Source organism: Tursiops truncatus, chromosome 12 (assembly GCF_011762595.2).
Source record: "Tursiops truncatus isolate mTurTru1 chromosome 12, mTurTru1.mat.Y, whole genome shotgun sequence".
Classification (NCBI taxonomy): Eukaryota; Metazoa; Chordata; class Mammalia; order Artiodactyla; family Delphinidae; genus Tursiops; species Tursiops truncatus.
This window is the reverse complement of record NC_047045.1, coordinates 35,880,288-35,899,695: the sequence shown is the minus strand read 5'-3', so window position 1 is coordinate 35,899,695 and position 19,408 is coordinate 35,880,288. Positions and strand designations below refer to the sequence as shown.

At 39.3% G+C, this 19,408-nt stretch overlaps 1 protein-coding gene across 4 annotated transcripts in view; it reads left to right on the top strand.

Moving 5' to 3' along the window:
- HACE1 (HECT domain and ankyrin repeat containing E3 ubiquitin protein ligase 1) overlaps positions 1-7,782 on the top strand; it is a 95,271-nt gene extending 87,489 nt beyond the window's left edge. For 3 of the 4 annotated variants that reach the window (XM_019929497.2, XM_004314661.3, XM_019929499.2), the window contains 2 exons: positions 5,511-5,624; positions 6,181-7,782. In XM_019929497.2, the coding sequence (XP_019785056.1) occupies positions 5,511-5,624; positions 6,181-6,283 (217 nt within the window). In that variant the 3' untranslated portion in view covers positions 6,284-7,782. Of the gene's footprint in view, positions 1-1,963; positions 5,625-6,180 lie in introns of all 4 variants that reach the window. The other variant, XR_012324766.1, reaches the window with a different exon arrangement.
- Positions 7,783-19,408: the final 11,626 nt, after the last annotated feature.

The window sequence follows — 19,408 nt, the reverse complement described above, 5'->3', positions numbered from 1 at the left end:
GAGACTATAGATACAAGAAAATGAAAATCCCATTAATTAATTACTATTTAGAGATAACACTATTAATATTTTGCTGTATTTTCTTAGTTTTTTAGGTATATAATTAGAAAAATATACACTATATACCTATACAATATATAATATATACTATGTACCTAATTTCAAAGAATAAAACATGAATTATTCACAGATTATAGACTAAAGTTATGAAAGAAAATCTTGTCAGTTTTTTTTTTTTTTTTGGCTACTTAGTGCCAGAAATACCTAGAGATTTGGGTAATTTAATAAAAAGCGTTAAGGGCTACCCTGGTGGCACAGTGGTTGAGAGTCCGCCTGCCGATGCAGGGGGCATGAACCCATGTCCCCTGCATCGGCAGGCGGACTCCCAACCACTGCGCCACCAGGGAAGCCTGACAATTCAAATTTTTAAAAAATCACCTTTAATATCAGTCTCTGAATATAATCACTTAACATTTTGGTTATTTTTCTAGAATTTTTCTCACATATATAAATTTTTATTTTTGAAAAACATTGTTCCTATTTTATAACTTTTGAATTTAGCAATATATCATTAAACATTGTTTCATTTATAGATCTAGTTTTTTAAATGGCTGTCTATTCTTCAGTCTATGGACCTCCCTTAATTGATATAGTCCTTTATTGCTACATTTTCCTGTTTATGAATAATGCTGAATAAGGAAATCTTGTGCTTTATACACTTGCAGCCCAGTTTGATTATTTATAAATATAGGATAAATGTGATATATAGGATATATAGGATAAAAATATAGGATAAATTCTTAGAAGGGAAATTTTTAGATACAAAAGTATATAAATTTTTATAACCTTGAGACATTGTTCATTTAACCTTCAGAAAAATATCAGTATTCACCTCAGCCTATTTCTTTTATTCTATCAATACAGGATGTAATCATTTTTATTTTCATAGTTTCATATATGTATGGTGTGGTGTGGATTTCCTTTATTTTTTGCACATTATTCTACCATCATTTTCAAAAATTTGGTTTTAAATGTTCTTTATATATAGGGACATTAACTCGGCAAATATCTTTCCCAGTTTATCATTTGCCTTTTAATTATATTAAGTTAAACATACAGATTTCCCTGTAATTTAGATTATAAATTTAATTTATAAAAATTATATAATGAAAGTGCTAAATTAGGTTGCAAGTTTATTATCAGTACTTTCCTTATGTTTTTAAAATAAATTCTTCCGTACACCCAAGATTTTGTATATATATGTTTATCTACCTTTTTTTCTGTAACTTTTTTGTAGTTTCTGTTTTTACATACCAATTTTTAAGCCATCTGGACTTTATTTTGGTTTATGTTATAAGGCAGGGCTCTTTGATTATTTTTCTAAGCAGTTTATATTTAAACACCATTTAATAAATTATTATATTTTCCTTCATGATTCAGTTGGTATGAGTCTTTAAGATGTAGGAAACAATTATTCAAGTTCTTTAGTACTAAAAATGTCTGTTAGATTGCTGCTCTTGTAGAATAAAAAACACTTTGATTAGTAATACACTGTACGTCTCCCGTGTCAATAGTACACTCATAGTTAGCAGTGCTGAAAAGATCTGTACTGTTTACTATTTAATTGGTTGAGAAGTGTAGCTGCGAATCCATTTAAACTGAGATGAAGAATGTGGATAAGGAGTAGAAGCCAAGAGGGAGGAGATATGGGGATATATATGTTATGTATAGCTGATTCACTTTGTTATAAAGCAGAAAGTAACACACAATTGTAAAGCAATTATAAAGAGGTTAAAAAAAAAAAAAGTAGAAGCCAAGGAAGCTGAGGGGAAACTACATGGAGCTAAGCTTTACCTTCAGGTTGAAGAATCCACTTTTCAGCACTTAGTCTACATGGAGTCCTTGTTTTGAATTCAAACTAAGTCTTAAGTTCTTTTATTGTTGTTTTTTTTTTTTGTGGTAGGCGGGCCTCTCACCGCTGTGGCCTCTCCCGTTGCGGAGCACAGGCTCCGGATGCGCAGGCCCAGCGGCCATGGCTCACGGGCCCAGCCGCGGATCCTCCCGGACCGGGGCACGAACCCGTGTCCCCTGCATCGGCAGGCAGACTCTCAACCACTGCGCCACCAGGGAAGCCCTTAAGTTCTTTTAAACCTTAACTTTCCTTTTACACTAGACCCAGTTATCAATAGGTATTGCATTTGCCATTCTAGACCTAGAGTGTGTGTGTGTGGTTTTTTTTTTCCACTTTTTGGAAAATTCTATCATTTATATTTAGATTGTAAAATGTCTTTCTCTGTGTCCATAGTATAATTTAAAAGAATCTTACTAAAGAGTCAAATGTGTTCCAGTTGTAGAAGCAAGAATCTGTATCAACAGTAACTTTAAAATATTTTTATGGTGGTGACAATATTTTATCTACAAGGCTGTCTTAAATGTCTTACTCTTGTTTCATTATCTCTTAAGAATAATGAAAGTCAGACTTGATGATTTGTGTATAAAATAGAAATATTTCATTTTTATTAACTGTAATTTTACATTGTATATGTCAGGTGTCATAATACTCAACCAAAGACCATTTATTTTTCTCATACATGCTTAAGCTTGATGAGCCATAATCTTAGCTAAGATCCACTGGTTATTCAAGTGTGGGCCCCAGTCATTGTAGTTTAGAGGAAGAGGAGTAAGGTTTCAGAGATTGTTTGTGAATATCAGTTTACAGAATAATTTCAATTTAGATATGAAAATTGGGGGATCATCTGATTTTTTTAAGCTTATTTTTCAAAATTTATTTATATGAAAGACATTAGATTGATCATTCTGTTATTGAAATACTGTGATATAATTTGTGTAAGAATCAGTGTCAAGGCTCTCTTCTCACCTTGTCCTGGTGAAGTGGAATACTTGTTTTTAAAGTTTGCCTCTGTAGGAAATTGAAAACAGCTTGCCTTTTATTCCTTTTCATTTTTGGTCACCTTTGTTAATTTTTTAGGCAAAGGGAAATATGCAGAAAGTAATGTTTCAGTTTATAGACATATTCAGGTCTTTAGATATTCTCTTTCCCTAAGTAGGAATTGCTCATGTGTTAGTGTTTTGTTAGCAAGATGCAGGCATCCTTTTTTTTTTTTTTTTGATGCAGGCATCCTTTTAACGTTCACTTGGATTTCTAAAGTAAGCTTAGGCATTTCATCAATAAAGTGTTTAATAGCAACCAAACTACTTCCCAGCTAGAAAAGAAAAATGCTGGGAAGAGATCTGTTTATATTGGATTGTTTTTTTTTCGCCTGTGAATGTAAACATATCATCTGTGATTTCAGACAGAAAATCCTGGTGCATTATTCGACAGGTTTTTTTAGTGTGTGTGGTAAAACATACTTAATATTAAACACTTTAATCATTTTTAAGTGTACAGTTCTGTGTACATCACATATTTGTGCAGCCATCACCACCATTCATCTCCTGAGCTTTTTATCTTTCTCAGTTGAAATTGTACCTATTAAACACTAACTTTCCATTTCCCCTACCCCCAGCCTCTGGCAACCACCGTTCTACTTTCTGTCTCTATGAATTTTATAATTTTTTAAATAGATTTATTTATTTATTTTTGGCTGTGTTGGGTCTTCGTTGCTGCTCATGGGCTTTCTCTAGTTGGCATTGAGCGGGGGCTACTCTTCGTTGTGGTGCACGTGCTTCTCATTGTGGTGGCTTCTCTTGCTGTGGAACATGCGCTCTAGGCACACGGGTCTTAGGCTCACGGGCTTCAGTAGTTGTGGCACGTGGGCCCAGTAGTTGTGGCTCGCGGGCTCTAGAACACAGGCTCAGTAGTCTCAGTAGTTGTGGCTCACGGGCTTAGTTGCTCCGCGGCATGTGGGATCCTCCCAGACCAGGGCTCGAACCCAGGTCCCCTGCATTGGCAGGTGGATTCTTAACCACTGTGCCACCAGGGAAGTCCCTCTATGAATTTGATTACTTTAGGTCCCTTATGTAAGTGGAATCATACATTATTTGCCTTTTTGTGACTGGCTTATTTCACCTAGCATAATGTCCTCGAGATTCATCCATATTGTAGCATATGTCCTTTTAAAGGCTGAATAGTATTCCATTGTATGTGTTTACCACAGTTTTCTTATTCTTTCATCCATGGACAGTTATTTGGGTTGAGTCCACTATTTGGCTATTGTGAGTAATGCTGCTATGAACATGGATGTACAAATATCTGTTTGAGTCTCTACTTTCTATTCTTTTGGATATTTACTGTAATTCTATGGTTAGTTTTTTGAGAAACTGTGATAATGTTTTCCACAGTGGCTGCACAATTTTACATTTCCACCAGCAATTGCATAAGGGTTTCAATTTCTGCATGTCCTTTCCAATACTTGTTATTTTCTAGTGATCTTTTTTTTTTAATAGTTATCTTAATGCCTATGAGGTGGTTATCTCAATGAGCTTTTGATTTGCATTTCCCTAATGACAAGTGATGTTGATTGAGCATCTTTTCGAATGCTTAGAAGCCATCTGTGTATCTTCTTTGGAGAAATGTCTATTTGAGTCCTGCCCCTATTTTTTAAATTTTAAAAATTGTCCCTATTTTTTGTTGTTGTTAAGTTGTAGGAGATCTATATATTTTCTTGATATTAATTCCTTGTCATATTTATGATTTCAAAATATTTTCTCCTGTGGCTCACATTTTCACTCAGTTCATGGTGTCCTTTGGCACACAAGTTTTTAATTTTGATGATGTCTAATTCATTTTTCTTTTGTTGCCTGTCCCTTTGGTGTCATATCCAAGAACTCATTACCAAATCCAGTGTCATGAAGTTTTTCCCCTGTATTTTCTTCTAAGAATTTTATAGTTTTAGCTCTTCATTTAGGCCTTTGATTCATTTTGAGTTAACTTTTTGTATATGGCATTAGGTGAGGGTCCAGCTTCATTTTTTTGTAGTGGATATCCAGTTTTCTCAACACAGTTTGTTGAAAAGACTGTCCTTTTTCCATTGGAGATTCTTAGCACTCTTGTCAAAAACCATTTGGCCATATATTTAAGGGTTTATTTTGAGGTTCTCTATTCCATTGGTCTATGTATCTGTCTTTATGCCAGTGCCACAGTTTTGATGACTGCAGTTTTGTAGTTTAAGTTTGGAAATTAGGAACTGTGAGACTTCTGAGTTTGTTCACCTTCCTGTGGTCTCACTATGTTAGGGGACATTTGAAAAGAATACAACCAATGTGTAAATCTCTGGAAAGAGAAGTGTAAAGAATTTTCTAGTTTTCCCACCGTGTAAAACAATACAAAACAAAAACGCTTTGACTCTAGATATTTTTCACAGACAGGGAAATCATTTGGATAACATGTAAGAGCCTCTGTTGCTTGAATTAATCAAGTAAGCCATTTATTTATTCAGCAAATATTTAATGAACATCTACTAGATACTAGTCATTTTGCTAATTCGAAATATACCCGTTACCAAGATTTTCCTTGCATGATTACGACTTACTAAGATATGAACTCTTAGTTCCAGGGTCCCACATGGTGGATTTGCTAATATCATGGGTGGAAGTGGATTGCAGAACTTTACAATTGCTGCTGTGCCATATACTCCAAATCTTCTACCGACTTCAAGCACATGGTATGTTAAATTGGTTTATTTAGATGCATTGCAAATTGTTCTGATTAATTTTGAATGATCAAAGGTCCAACTACTGTATTGCTGCATTGAGAGGAAAATCTCAACAGTGATCTCTATTCAACATTTTGTAATCACTGATAAATAAGTAGCTACATAGTTTCTTGCCTTCCCCTTTTTTGGTAGGGAAAATGTTTGAGGAAACTACCTACCTGTACTCTAATTGAATATGTGTAGTTCAAGTATCACTAAAGTTACACTGTCATAAGTATCACTGAGTTACACCATCATTTCAAACTAAATTGCCCTATTGCTTATTTATTTTAGGCTGAAGGGAACTTATTTTCTTCTACTACATTTGCATGCTAAAGGAAACTGCAATGCAGCAGGGTTTTGTTTTTTTTTTCCTTTGTAAATACTACTTCAGGGTTTTCCAATTTGATTGCAAATTTAAGAGGGTGGTTTTACGTTAATTTTGAGTAGTGTTTTCACTGCTAGACAAAACAATAAAAAATTTCAGAGATTTCTTAGTTAATAGTGGTATGTTTTTCTTTTAAAGCATCAACATGCTCAAGTTACCTGAATACCCAAGTAAAGAAATACTCAAGGACAGGCTTCTTGTGGCACTACATTGTGGCAGCTATGGTTACACAATGGCATAATGAAGTCTGGAAAATTCATCTGACTGCTGATGTGCAGTGCAGAGTCGCAGAAGTAATTTAGGAAACCGTCAACAGAAAAGCAGCCTAAATGCAGCCCACAGGCAGGGCTGATATTTAAAATTCATAAAGGATCAGGTTTTCTTTCTTCCCCATCTCTTTTCCCTTTTATGTTTTCTCAGTTTGTGATACAATTAGAACATATAAATCACAGTAGTCTTCATTTAAAAAATGCTAATTGAAAATAGTAGAAACTCCTTTTTCATATTTCTTTAATATTATCCAAGAGTGTGTTAGGGCAGAATCTTATTCTACATTCCATGTCTGCTATGTAACTGTTCTGTTAAAAAGGTGTTGTCTCCTTTATTTTTCTATATAGTAAATTAATTAGGACATCCAGCTTGGTATGTCCTATTGCATGTAAAGTGCCGTTTATATTTTGGAAAACTGTTGTATAGAATGGATTAATTTACATTGTGTATAAAGCCACAAATATGTATTTTCCCATATTGAATCTATATTGCAGTGATGTTTTCTAGCCTTTCAGTATTTTAATATGTAAAGTTTAGACTGATGTGACTAATAAACAGCTGATGCAGTGACATCTAATTTATATATTAAAGCTTATGCTATATTGTATGAATTATTTGCATCTTTCAGTGGTCAGTTTTTCACATACATATATTGTCTCAAAGTTTTTCTTATGCCTTATTTTAATTTATATTTTAGATAAAATTAAAATACGATATTTTACTGGGTTTCTTTTTGTTACTGTTGTTTTATCTGTGAGCTCTAATGATACATTTGAAAACGTAATCTGATGTGCAGATTACAGTTTAAGTTTGTAATTTAATTTAATTTTTCCGTAAACTTTCTTTTTATTATTAGAATGTTGAGTTCAAGTGATGTATATGTAATACAAAGCAGTGGGTTTAATTTTAGGGTGTCTTTTTTTTTTTTTTTTTTGGCGGTGCACGGGCCTCTCACTGCCGTGGCCTCTCATTGCCGTGGCCTCTCCTGCTGCGGAGCACAGGCTCCAGACGCGCAGGCCCAGGGCTATGGCTCACGGGCCCAGCTGCTCCGCGGCATGTGGGATCTTCCTGGACTGGGGCACGAACCCGTGTCCCCTGCATCAGCAGGCGGACTCTCAACCACTGCACCACCAGGGAAGCCTCTAGGGTGTCTTGGAAAAGACACAGTTGAGTAGTTACAGCATACCTTTTAGGGGAAGTAGGAACACTCAGACATTTAAAAATACTAACAGGGGAATTTGTAATGTTTAGGACCTTGCCTTTGGAAACTAAAAATAGATTATCCAGTGGCATCATTATTGGTAAAATGACTCTTATATGCATATTTTCTCATATGAGCAGCCACTGTGTTTGTCACTGACAAATGTAGACAATGTATATATGTCAATATAGGCAAATATGTATTGTATATACATGTATTTAGGCATATATGTTGAAAGCTTTGCTAAGTCATAAAACTTCTTTAATACATGTTTTTTGGTCTTCTTTTGTTATTGTGGGTTTTTTTTTAATATTAAGAAAACATCTCTCAACAGATTACATTAAAAACAGAAATCTTTTAAAATTACTATTAGCCCTAAAATTAGGATTCAGATGCATTATTTACAACAAATGAAGCTAATAATTTTTAAAATGTTGGTTTTTGAAATTTAATTGTACAAGAGGTTATTGCCTTCTAACTTCAGCTAGGTAACTGATTTATTTAATATTACATTGCTTATAATTTTAGTATTTACAAACATTTATTTCTGTTTATAATCATACATTGGCTTTGTCAGATTGGTTCTTTTGCAGGTATTTATGGAGAGGAGATAATAAAACATTAAAAATCTCATGGTTTTATATCCATGAATTTGAATATTTTTTTATATAGAGCTAGCAATTTTAGGGTTTATTCTTTTATATTATCTTTAGTTTCTAAACAATAAGAATTTAGCTAATATAAAAAGATTTTATATGGATTAAAAATCCTATTTAAACTAGAGGCAGCAAGTCTTTTTAATTCTATTCCCACAATTTCTTCTGTAAGTAGATGGATATGTTGAAGGCAAATATAAAAAAATGATTAGAGATTTTCTTCTCCTTTGGGTAAAAGAAGATTACACTAACAGGAAAATAACTGTGGTAGTTTCATATAAGGAAGAAAACATGTGGTAGTTTCATATAAGGAAGAAAACAGAAATACAGCACTTTACAGGAATGAAACTAGAAGGCAAGGGAGCATATTGTAGGAAACTGATTAACGAAAACACCTGGGCAAGAGTAGATTAAGTTATTCAAATAGTTTGTGGGGATAGTGACCACGTAGTTAATAAAACCCATCTTCTAATTCATCCAAAAACGTAATGTAATCTATTGAAATCCTAGTTTTACAACAAGATGCTAAACACAGCCGGTTGTGGTGACATCTTTGTTGGCTTTGGTGGGGCAATGATAGCTTTAAACATAGGTCACACATTGGAGGCTCAACAGATGAGTCCCACTCACACATGTGTTTTGTTTGTTACACCAATTCTAAATTTTTCGTGAGTTGTCAACATTTTAAAAATCTGGAGATTTCATGCAGAAGTCCAGATTTTTGGCTTTTGTGAGAAATCTGACAGTTTAACATTGGGCAGAGATTCCTAGAAGGCATTATTAGTAGGCTGGAATTGAGTAGAAGCTGCTTCTTGCAATGACTGAACATGCTCTCCAGTTTGCCATTTTCTTACCCCAGCCTGCTTCACTAATTTATTTTCCTGGCTGTTGACAGCATCGGAGTTTGCTTTAAAAAAAAAATCTGTGTTGATTAGAAATGTTCCCCCGGAGTGTAAAGTGATACAAATTCTTTGGAAGGCGATTTGGCAAGATCACATTTTTTAAATGTACACCATAGTCTTTGAATCAACAATTCTACTTATAAGAATTTATCTGTGGAGATACTTATTCCCATACATAACATATTTGTACAAGAACGTTCACTAAAGACTTGTTACAGAGAAAAACAGAAATAATTTAAATATCGTTAAGGGGTTGCTAATTGTGTTATGTAAATACAATAGGAAGTATGTACAGAGAATGCAGTGGATGTATACATACTGATTCGTAAATGTTTCTAAGGTACATTAAGTGAAATAAGGTGTATAGAAGTGTTATTAGTGTGTAAATACAGTATACATAGGGTTATATGCAAGAAAAGTTTGTGGCCCAGAGACTTGCAATATCTGGGAAAACGTAAGATGGGATTAAGACTTTTTCACTATATAACCTTTTTTTCCTGTTTGTCTAAATCACAACCCTGTGTTATTTTCTATATGATATATATAAAATGTCCAGAATACTAAATCAAGAGAAGACTCAGTAATAGGTTTTATTGAATCTATAAAATGCAATAGCAATAGTGATAAGTAATGTTTTCATAATCACAAAACTTATTTTATAATATGATTAATTTAAAATGAGTATCCTAATTAAACTCTTGGTAACATAGTCAAAGAAAGGAATGCTCCTTTGCCCACAAAGCTCTGTTTCCATATTGCCTGATAATTAGCACTGTTTATAGCTCTCTCAAATTCTATTAATTATTTATTTGAATTTACACTTCCCCCCAATTTTCCTTTTTTTTTTTTTTTTTTTTGCGGTACGCGGACCTCTCACTGTTGTGGCCTCTCCCGTTGCGGAGCACAGGCTCCGGATGCGCAGGCCCAGCGGCCATGGCTCACGGGCCCAGCCGCTCCGCGGCATGTGGGATCCTCCCGGACCGGGACACGAACCCGTGTCCCCTGCATCAGCAGACAGACTCTCAACCACTGCGCCACCAGGGAAGACCTTCCTTTTTTAAAAATAACAAAAAGTGGTACTTATTTAACATGGGAAAATCTGGAAATCATGGATTCATGTACTGACTTGAAAAAAGCAATAAATTACACTACCCAACAATTGTATTTCCTTCTAATCTTTCTCAATGCATTTTTTCAATAGTTGTGTTCATAAAGAACATAGCATTTAGTATCTTCTTTATTCAGCATTATATGTTAAACATATGTTATTAACAGCTTATTTGTAAACTTTTTAAAAAAGGATGACATGATATTCTGTTATACAGGTGTTTCGTAATTTACTTGATCATCTCTCTAAAATTTTTAACACTTAGATTTTTATATATATGTATATATATATATATATATATATTTTTTTTTTTTTTTTTTTTTGCGGTATGTGGGCCTCTCACTGTTGTGGCCTCTCCCGTTGCGGAGCACAGGCTCCGGACGCGCAGGCTCAGCGGCCATGGCTCACGGGCCCAGCCGCTCCGTGGCATGTGGGATCTTCCTGAACCGGGGCACGAACCCGTGTCCCCTGCATCGGCAGGTGGACTCTCAACCACTGCGCCACCAGGGAAGCCCTCTAATATTTTTTGCTTTTATAAAAGGTGGCCTCTTTCAACACTATAGTCTCAGAGTAGTAACATTTTCTGGGTTATTTGTTGAAATGTTCATCACTTGCTCCATAGTTGTGGAATTACTGTTTGAAGGCTTAGGAAGGGGCTGTTGGAACATAGAACGCTTAAGCAGGACTGATAGGATTGTGCCAACAGCATGATTAGGGCTATGTACCCTCCCAGAATGTAAAAGGGTTAGAAGGAGGTAGAAAGCTGTGACAAAGGTAAATTAGTTTTAATAATTGCTTACTTCCAGTCTTCTTCCCAAGAATAGGGAAGGAAATTCATCTTCTATGTGACACAAGCCCCAGTCTCAGGACCCAGAACTCAAGCATTTAATGTTATATAGTTCATCTACATCAAGGGTCACTTACGTGCTTATGGATTAAACTAAAAACTTAGCCTCCATTTATAAAGTTTCCCCCAAATGGACTTACAGTCTTTTGGAGTGCAACCTTTTTGTCAGCTGGAGAAAGTGTAATAGCTGTCTTTATGAGTGGGCATTTAGCTAATATTAAAATTTTGGTTATTTTCACCACAATTTAGGCATATCTATGTATATCTATAGTCACGGTTGTTTTTTTGTGTGAGATATGTTCCCCCGTTTCCTACGTATTTCACAGTTGTTAGGCAACAAACTTAATTTTAAGGTTAACAATAGTAACAGAAATCCCAATTTTATAGTTTGGTCTAAGATATTTTAATGTGGACAAGATTTCTGTTAGAATGTCCTTTGTGAAATTCTTAGGTCTTGGATTATGGTTACTTGTCTATTGGTCCGGTGCAAATTGGCACAAATTAATTTAAAATCAGTCCTTTCATTTTAAAGATGAGAAAATTTGAGACCGGAGAGGCGATGACTTCCTTAACCAAGGAAGGATTTAGAACCTAGATTTTCTGATTTTTAGTCCACTAGGTTTTCTTTTACTCCATGCTGTCTCTTTATGGCATAACCGCATTTATAAAAAGACTTTTAGAAAAACACCTGCAGCCTCCTACATGGAAGACAAACCTGTTGGGAAACTGTAACTTACTAAGCTGATAGTTAAGAGTGATTACTTGGACTGTATTTCTTTTCTCCCGCTGTGCCACAGTAAGCTAGGGTGGGTATTTTACCATCTCGGGATGAAAAGGAACAGATGTCAGACTGTAGATCATGGGTCGTCATTAACTTTTATTATCTTTATAAAAATGTTCAATTTCAAGCCTACTTGGTGCTTGGAAAGACACTGTGCCTCTAATGTTGCAAAACCATTAAAACCATAAACAGCATATAATGACTATAATGGTAGACTTGTGTGAGTGCATCGAGGGGATGCACTCCCCCTTGATGCTGAGTGAAATGGAGGGGAAGTAGTCCTAGGTGGGTGCTGGTTATACAGTTAGTGTAGAAAACTTTAAATCAATTCAGCAAATTCCCTTTAATGCCTTCTATGTATTCAATACTGGTTTAGGGACTGTGACCAGGCCCTGCCCTCAAAGAAAATAAAATTCAGTTGGGCAGATGGAAGGCCTACTTGACCAGGTTTTAAAACTGCTGTGTAGCATATGATTAAGTGTAAAAACCAGCTACAGAAAAGTATTGGTGCAGGGGAAGAAGGGTTTACTGTAGACTGAGTGTCCAAGGCAGCTTTAAGCATCTGGCCTAATTGAATTATTAAATTGCCCTCTAGATTTGGAGACAAAGAAATTGATTAGCCTGTTGATTGAGCAACTAACTGAAAAGCTTAAACATGATAAACTTAGAAAAAAAACCTAATGTGTGCTAGTCATTGAGTTCTAAAATATTTCATTAGTGTATTATTAGCTTGCTCAGTTCTATGTTCTAGTTATTCCTTGAGAATTCTGATCTGGTGGCTTTCATGATTTGGAGGCTGTTGTGTCCACAAGGCTCTACATTTTTCTGAGAAGAGTGGCCATATCTGATTCTTTTTGATAAGCTTATTGAAAAAGTGGGGAAGAGTGCTTGAAGTGATGTCTATACAGTATTCAAGTAAAATTAATATTCTCAGTCAAATTCTAAAATAGTATGAAGGTTCCTCAGAAAATTAGAAATAGAACCAGCATATGATCCAGCAACTCCACTTCTGGATATTTATCTGAAGAAAATGAAAACATTCGAAAAGAAATCTGTGCCCCCATGTTCATTGCAGCATTATTTACAATAGCCAAGATATGGAAGCAATCTAAGTGTCCATAGATGGATAAATCGATAAGGAAAATGTGGTACATACATACAGTGGAATATTCTTCAGCCATAAAAACAAATGAGGTCTTGCCATTTGTGACAACATGGATGGACCTTGAGGGCATTATGCTAAGTGAAGTAAGTCAGAAAGATGAACACCATATGATCTCAATTATATGTGGAGTCTTGAAAAACAAAAAAACAAGTTCTCAGAATAGATTGGTGGTTGCAAGAGGCAGGAGGGTGGAGGGTGGGCAAAATGGTTGAAGAGGGTCAAAAGGTATAAACTTCTAAAGTAAATAAGTCATGGGGATGTAAAGTACATCATGGTGACTATAGTTCATAATATTGTATTGCTTATTTTAAAGTTGCTAAAAGAATTGATCTTAAAAGTTATTGCAAGAAGAATATTTGTATGGTGACAGATGTTAACTAGACTTACTGTGGTGATCATTTTGCAATATATACAAATATTGAATCAATATGTTTTACATCTGAAACAATGTTATATGTCAATTATATCTCAATTTTTAAAAAGATATCTCTGGATTGGAAAAATAAGAATTAAAAAACAAGATGAAACTTAAACAGCTAAATTTTAAAGTTTTATATCTTGATTCCAAAAAAAAGTTGAAAAATATAGGGAACATGTGGCTTGAGAGTAATTAATGAGGGGGAAACTACCCTGAGGATTTTCGGGGACCACTAAGTAGCTTCATAAAAGCCAACAATGTGACACGAATGAATGCTAAATAGTCAGCGAAGTATCTAGCTGCATTAATAACCCTCTTTGTTTCTTGCCAAAGAGAGATAGTAGTCATACTGTTTTTTTCTTCTCAGGCTACGTATGGAGTATATATCCGGGTAGAGCAGGGTTTCTCAACCTTGGTACTATTGACATTTTTGACTGGATAATTCTTTGTTATAGGGGCTGTCTTGGGCACCATAGGATGTTTAGCAGCATCCCTGGCCTCTACCCACTAGACGTCAGTAGTATCTGCCCCCGAGTCATGACAATCAAAAATGCCTGCACACATTGCCAACTGTCCCCTGGGAGACAAAACTGCCTCTAGTTGAGAGCCACTGCGTTACAGTTGTCTCTGCAAACAGCTACTCTCACAAGGGACACTTTGATGTCGTGGCATCTGACTCTTAAGGTTGGCTCCTTTAGAGTTGGGCTGCTTTTGATTCTGCCAGGCATCTGGGTGCACCACCAGCCCAGAACCGTTCTAAACCCTATTCCTGTCCTGACGTTTCTTTGGTACCACTCCAGTGATGTGCATTTGGGCTAGAAACCCAAATGAAGGTCTGTTCTGTGGTTATGAATTCTTAGGAGAGACTTTTTTCCTCCTCTCCTAGCACTAGGGATTGAGAAATTAGTCTTTCTTATTAATCTCTGACGTAGGGGGCAGTGGATCTCTGGGTCACTGAGGTCTCCCACTCCCCACTTTGCTCAGGCCCTGCACTTTGACCTGTGTCTCCATCCCCACAACCCTATGAAATCAGAGAGCCAGGTCCTCAGGATCAGTGAATATTGTCAGACTTCACCGTTCAGCTTGCCTCTCTAGGCCCACATTTTCTTGTAATTGTAGGCACCTCAGTATTCCTTCCTTTTCTTTTCTAAATTAAAAAAAAATTATTTTTGGCTGTGTTGGGTCTTCGTTGCCACGCGCGGGCTTTCTCTAGTTGTGGCAAGTGGGGGCTACTCTTTGTTGCAGTGCACGCAACATTGCACTGCAACATTGCACCGCATCATTGTGGTGGCTTCTTTTGTTGCGGAGCACGGGCTCCAGGTGTGCGGGCTTCAGTAGTTGTGGCACATGGGCTCAGTAGTTGTGGCTCGCGGGCTTAGTTGCTCCGTGGCATGTGGGATCTTCCCGGACCAGGGCTTGAACCCATGTCCCCTGCATTGGCAGGCGGATTCTTAACCACTGAGCCACCAGGGAAGCCCCTCCTTACTTTCTTGCCAGCTTGTTAGCATGTTTTTAAAAGTGTTTTCCTTTTAATTTTATGCATCAATTTTAGGTGTTTTTCAGTGAGAGGATCAGTTAGACTGACTATCTAGGCTGTGCTATGGCCTGATGTGGAAATACTCATTATTGTTTTTAGAAAAATTAATGAAATTTCTCAGAATTCAGAAGTCTTCCCAAATTCATCATTATTGCCACACAATAATCAGAACACAAGTTGGAGAATCAGTTTGCCTAGGCTGGAATCTTAATTTTAACATTTACTAGCTATGTGGTCACAGGTAAGTTAATCAACCTCTCGTTGCTTCAGTTTTCTCCTCAGAAGAACAGTAGCTATTTCATAGGGTTATGATGAGAATTTAATAAATATACATAAAGCATTTAGAATAGTGGAAAACATTAAGTGCTTGATACATTATACATTAGTTGTTTTCTTTTTTTGGCCGTGCCACATGTCTTGCAGGATCTCAGTTCCCCGACCAGGGACTGAACCCAGGCCCACGGCAGTGAAAGCCCAGAATCCTAATCACTAGGCCACCAGGGAACTCCCTAGCTCTTACTATTCCCATTATTGTCGTTCCTTCATATACCTTCTAGCCAACCTACTTTTTCATTGCCCTTTGATTGCACTGACTACGTATCAATATTTTTCTTAAAGCTCTCCTCCAACTGTTAACAAGTGGAGGTCACTCTCAAAGAACACTTGTCCCATCACTTAGGGAGAACTGGAGAATTTTCAGCACTGCCCTCCACCAGACCCCACACATTTAGTGCTGCCTCCACATCTGCTGTTTCCTTATCTGAAATGTGAAAGAGTTCTCTGTAGGGAGCAGAGGGACCCTGACAGTGCTGCCCTACTCAGGAATAGGACCTCACCACTGCTATCCCTCCCTAACCCAGCTACCCTAGACTAACCCTAGAACAGAAGCTCCAATAACAAGATTTCCAGCATTGGGAAGACCTCAAAACTTGAAGTCATCAGATCTAGGTTTGAGTCTCAGTCCTATGAGTTACTAACGATGTAAATGATGCTACCATCTCTATTGACCTCTCAATGTTGTTGTGATAACTAAACAAGATAAAGTACTTAAAGATCTTGGTAACAGTAAAGCCCTAAATTGGTACGGGCATTATTATGAGGTTGGGAACCCTTGTTTAAAGGATAGGAGGTCATTAAAAACAACAAGGCAAAGGTTTATTTACATCATGAGGAATGGAGCACACTGTTGGTAGGTGCTTGTGAGGATAGTGGGTTGTATGACATGAAGCCTAGTGGATGTAATATCATTAAACGTGAACTGACATCACCACGCACAGGAGGGTACTCCTCCACCAGACCGAAAGCAGTGATCATTAACCTACGCACAAGAGGCTAGAGTTTGTGTGTCAACACAGAGTTCGGCTGTATGTACTTATTCCTCTAAGTACTCGTGACATGCTATGTCAAGAGTTCAGCAGCTGAGTTTCCCATGGGGCAGTGTGATTCATCAGGATCATTAGGATCCTCCAGGAATAGCTTCCCCGAGTGGATTGCCTTTGACAGATCAGTTTGCTTAGATTAAAAAGCAATTGCTGCTGTCTAGTCAAATTTTAGCACTTTGGCTAGAAGAAGCTGAACTCTAACTCTGTCCAGTCTATAGAAACACCTTGATGTGAAAATTACATCGAATGTAGTGAAGAGAAAACTGAGTTAGCAATACTCCGGGGTATGGTTTTGTAATAACACGAAGGAGTGTAAATGCCAAACAAAAGTGACCCTAGGCATATGTGGGGGGGGGGGAGTGTATTTTGCTTTTAATAGCAACTGTATCTGTGCCCGATGTACTGGGAAGGTGGTGATGGATGTGTGAGGTACCGCTCTGCTCCACATTCATACAACACTGACCACCGTTAGAACTGGAGTAGGAAGGACTCATCTTCTGGCTGAACAATAGAAAGTACTTGGAGATATAGGCAGGGGTCTCACACTTCCCCCTTTCTGAATGGACCCAGGAATTTAATAGAAGAAACAATACTATCAAGGAGAATGAAATAGCAGTATGATAAGATTTAAATCATCTTTTAAAAAAATGAGTGGAATATCTCATTTAAGTGAAATTTAAGCCTAATGCCTGACATTACATTTCCGGCCTGCATGAGCAGTAGATTAGAAAAAAAAAAAGAGGCTGAGATGTCATTAAGCTGACATCCAACCTATCTCTGGTGGATGGGCAAAATAGAGTGACACGAGTATGAGTAAGAGGAAAGTCTCATACCATCGCTTTTATCACAGCTTCCTTTTATATTTAGGCTTCTTGATCTCGTTGAATGTGGAGGCTGCCTGAGAGAAGGAGGAGATGAGAAGCCTCGCTTGATGGGCTCCTATCTACTTTCTTAGGAGTCTAAGTCCCCTGAGAGTATAATCCGCTACAGAAAGCCTTGGTTATACAGTTTTAATTTTAGTGAATTTGTAGTGAATTTTTGTCAACAAAGAGCATCATTACCATGTCCATCTATTAGTATATGTGTCGAGCTGTGTGACCATCATGATGACAGAGTTTAGACCGTTTTCATCACTCCAAAGGAACCCAGGCATCTATGAGCAGTGTGTTGAGCAGAGCACTGTGTACCAGGAATGAATGCCAGGGGAGAACGCCATGTACACGGAGGATAGCAAAGATCATCACAGTGCCTGCCACCGGGAAGAGAAGTCCAAACATTCTGCCCACTGCATCTTGGTATCAGAGTCACCAAGGAAAACACAACACTGTCAAGTGCTGCCCGGAGCAAAGCTTTTACTCACACAGAATAGATGGAGCAGCGAGATGCGCTCTAACAGAAAACGCCGGGCACTTCTAGCTAGCGCTGCCCCCGCAGCAGCTGACACACGGCAGTCGGCCTTCACACACCCATCTCGGCCCACAGCAGAAGTACCTCAACCCCTCCTCTGTGGGTCTGAAATACTGAAATAAGGGGGTGCACCTGAGGGCCACTGAGCAGAACAAAGGACCACTCACTGAGACTGAAACGGCCTGGCCCACAGCCAGACAGCGCGGGCAGCACCAGGGAGGCGGCGAGGCGGTGGCCACGTGGTGGAGGACAATGACCAAGTAGCAGAGCAGTTCTGAGAAGCGCGACACACACTGGCCCACCGTCCGCCGCAGAGGCAGCTCTGGCCCGCCCCTCCACGAGCCGCTCGGCCTCTTCCGGCTCTGGATGCGCAGGCGCCCTGCGAGGAGCCACTCGGGGGCCCAGTGCGTCTGCGTGCGAGCGCGGGGCCTAAAGCTCCCGGGCGCCGCGCGGGAAGTCCAGGGCTGAGTGACCCTCTCCTCGCTGCTGCTGCTGCTTCTGCGGGGGCTGTAGCGGATGCGCAGGGGCCTGCTCAGCAGCTCCTCGGCCTCCAGCCCTCTGGGAGCAGTGCTCGGCGCGTCGCGGGCCTCCGAGGGGCCTAGGAACGCGGCCTCCGCTTCGCTCACCTACAGCTGGTCCTGTGCACCTTTCGCCCCTGAGGGGCTCCCGCGAGGAGGCGCACTGCAGCCCACGCCCTGGTGCCGCGTGAAGGTGGGCAGCCGGCCCGCCAGCTGGCCCACTGGCGCCCGCCCCAGTAGCCCCAGCAGCTGCCCGGTGCTCAGCGCTCTCTGCATCAGGTGGCCGTGGCCCGCGCCACCTTGTCCTCCGGGCCCACCGCCGGCTCCGCCTCCTGGCTGAGGCCGGCTCCCATGGGCAGCTGCCCTGGCCGCTCCTAACGCTGTGCCTCAGCACCTCCTGGGCCATGGCCACCCACGGCTGGTAGTCCATCTGGAAGGCGCTCTGTGCCGATGGCCTGCGGTTCTCGGTCTGGGCTTTCTCCTCCAGACTCGAAAAGGAAGCACGCCCAGGAGTGGATGACTGTGGCATGGTCCAGCCATGGCCGCCACTGCTATCTCTGTGGCAGGGAAGAGCCCCCTGGAGACTGTCGGGCCCTGGCTCCTGGCTGGGGTCCAGGGGATCTGCAGGGGCCACGGCCGGCCCTGCCTGTGCTTCTCGTGCTTTGGCACAGATGTGCTCCATCGTGGGGAAGCCCCGGAACTGGAGCCAGCAATGAGTACCAGCGTCATGTAGGCCCCTCCAGCTACCTTCAGCAGCTTTCGCCACAGGCTGTAGACCTGGAAGAAGGTGAGCAGAGCAGGAAGAGGAAGAAGTAGACGAGCAGATGAGCCTGGATGAACATGATGCCTCAGACCCCCTTCGACATGATCGAGTGCTAGAACTGGCCTCCCATCTCCCAACATCTCCTTCAACAAGCACATCGGCACTGGGGCCATCAGGGCAGAGGGGCAAAAACTCGCTTGATCTTGATTTTCAGTATGAATACAGACTGTGAAAGTGGGGCCTCACAATCCTCCTGACCTTTTGAGTTTTAAGTAGGAGGTGTCAGAAAAGTTACCAGAGCTACGTAACTGACTTGTGGTGACGAAGCATTCATAGCGATGCTGCTCTTCCGTCCTTTGCCGTTGGCTCTTCCTATCATTGTGAAGCACAGTTTACCAAGCTTTGGATTGT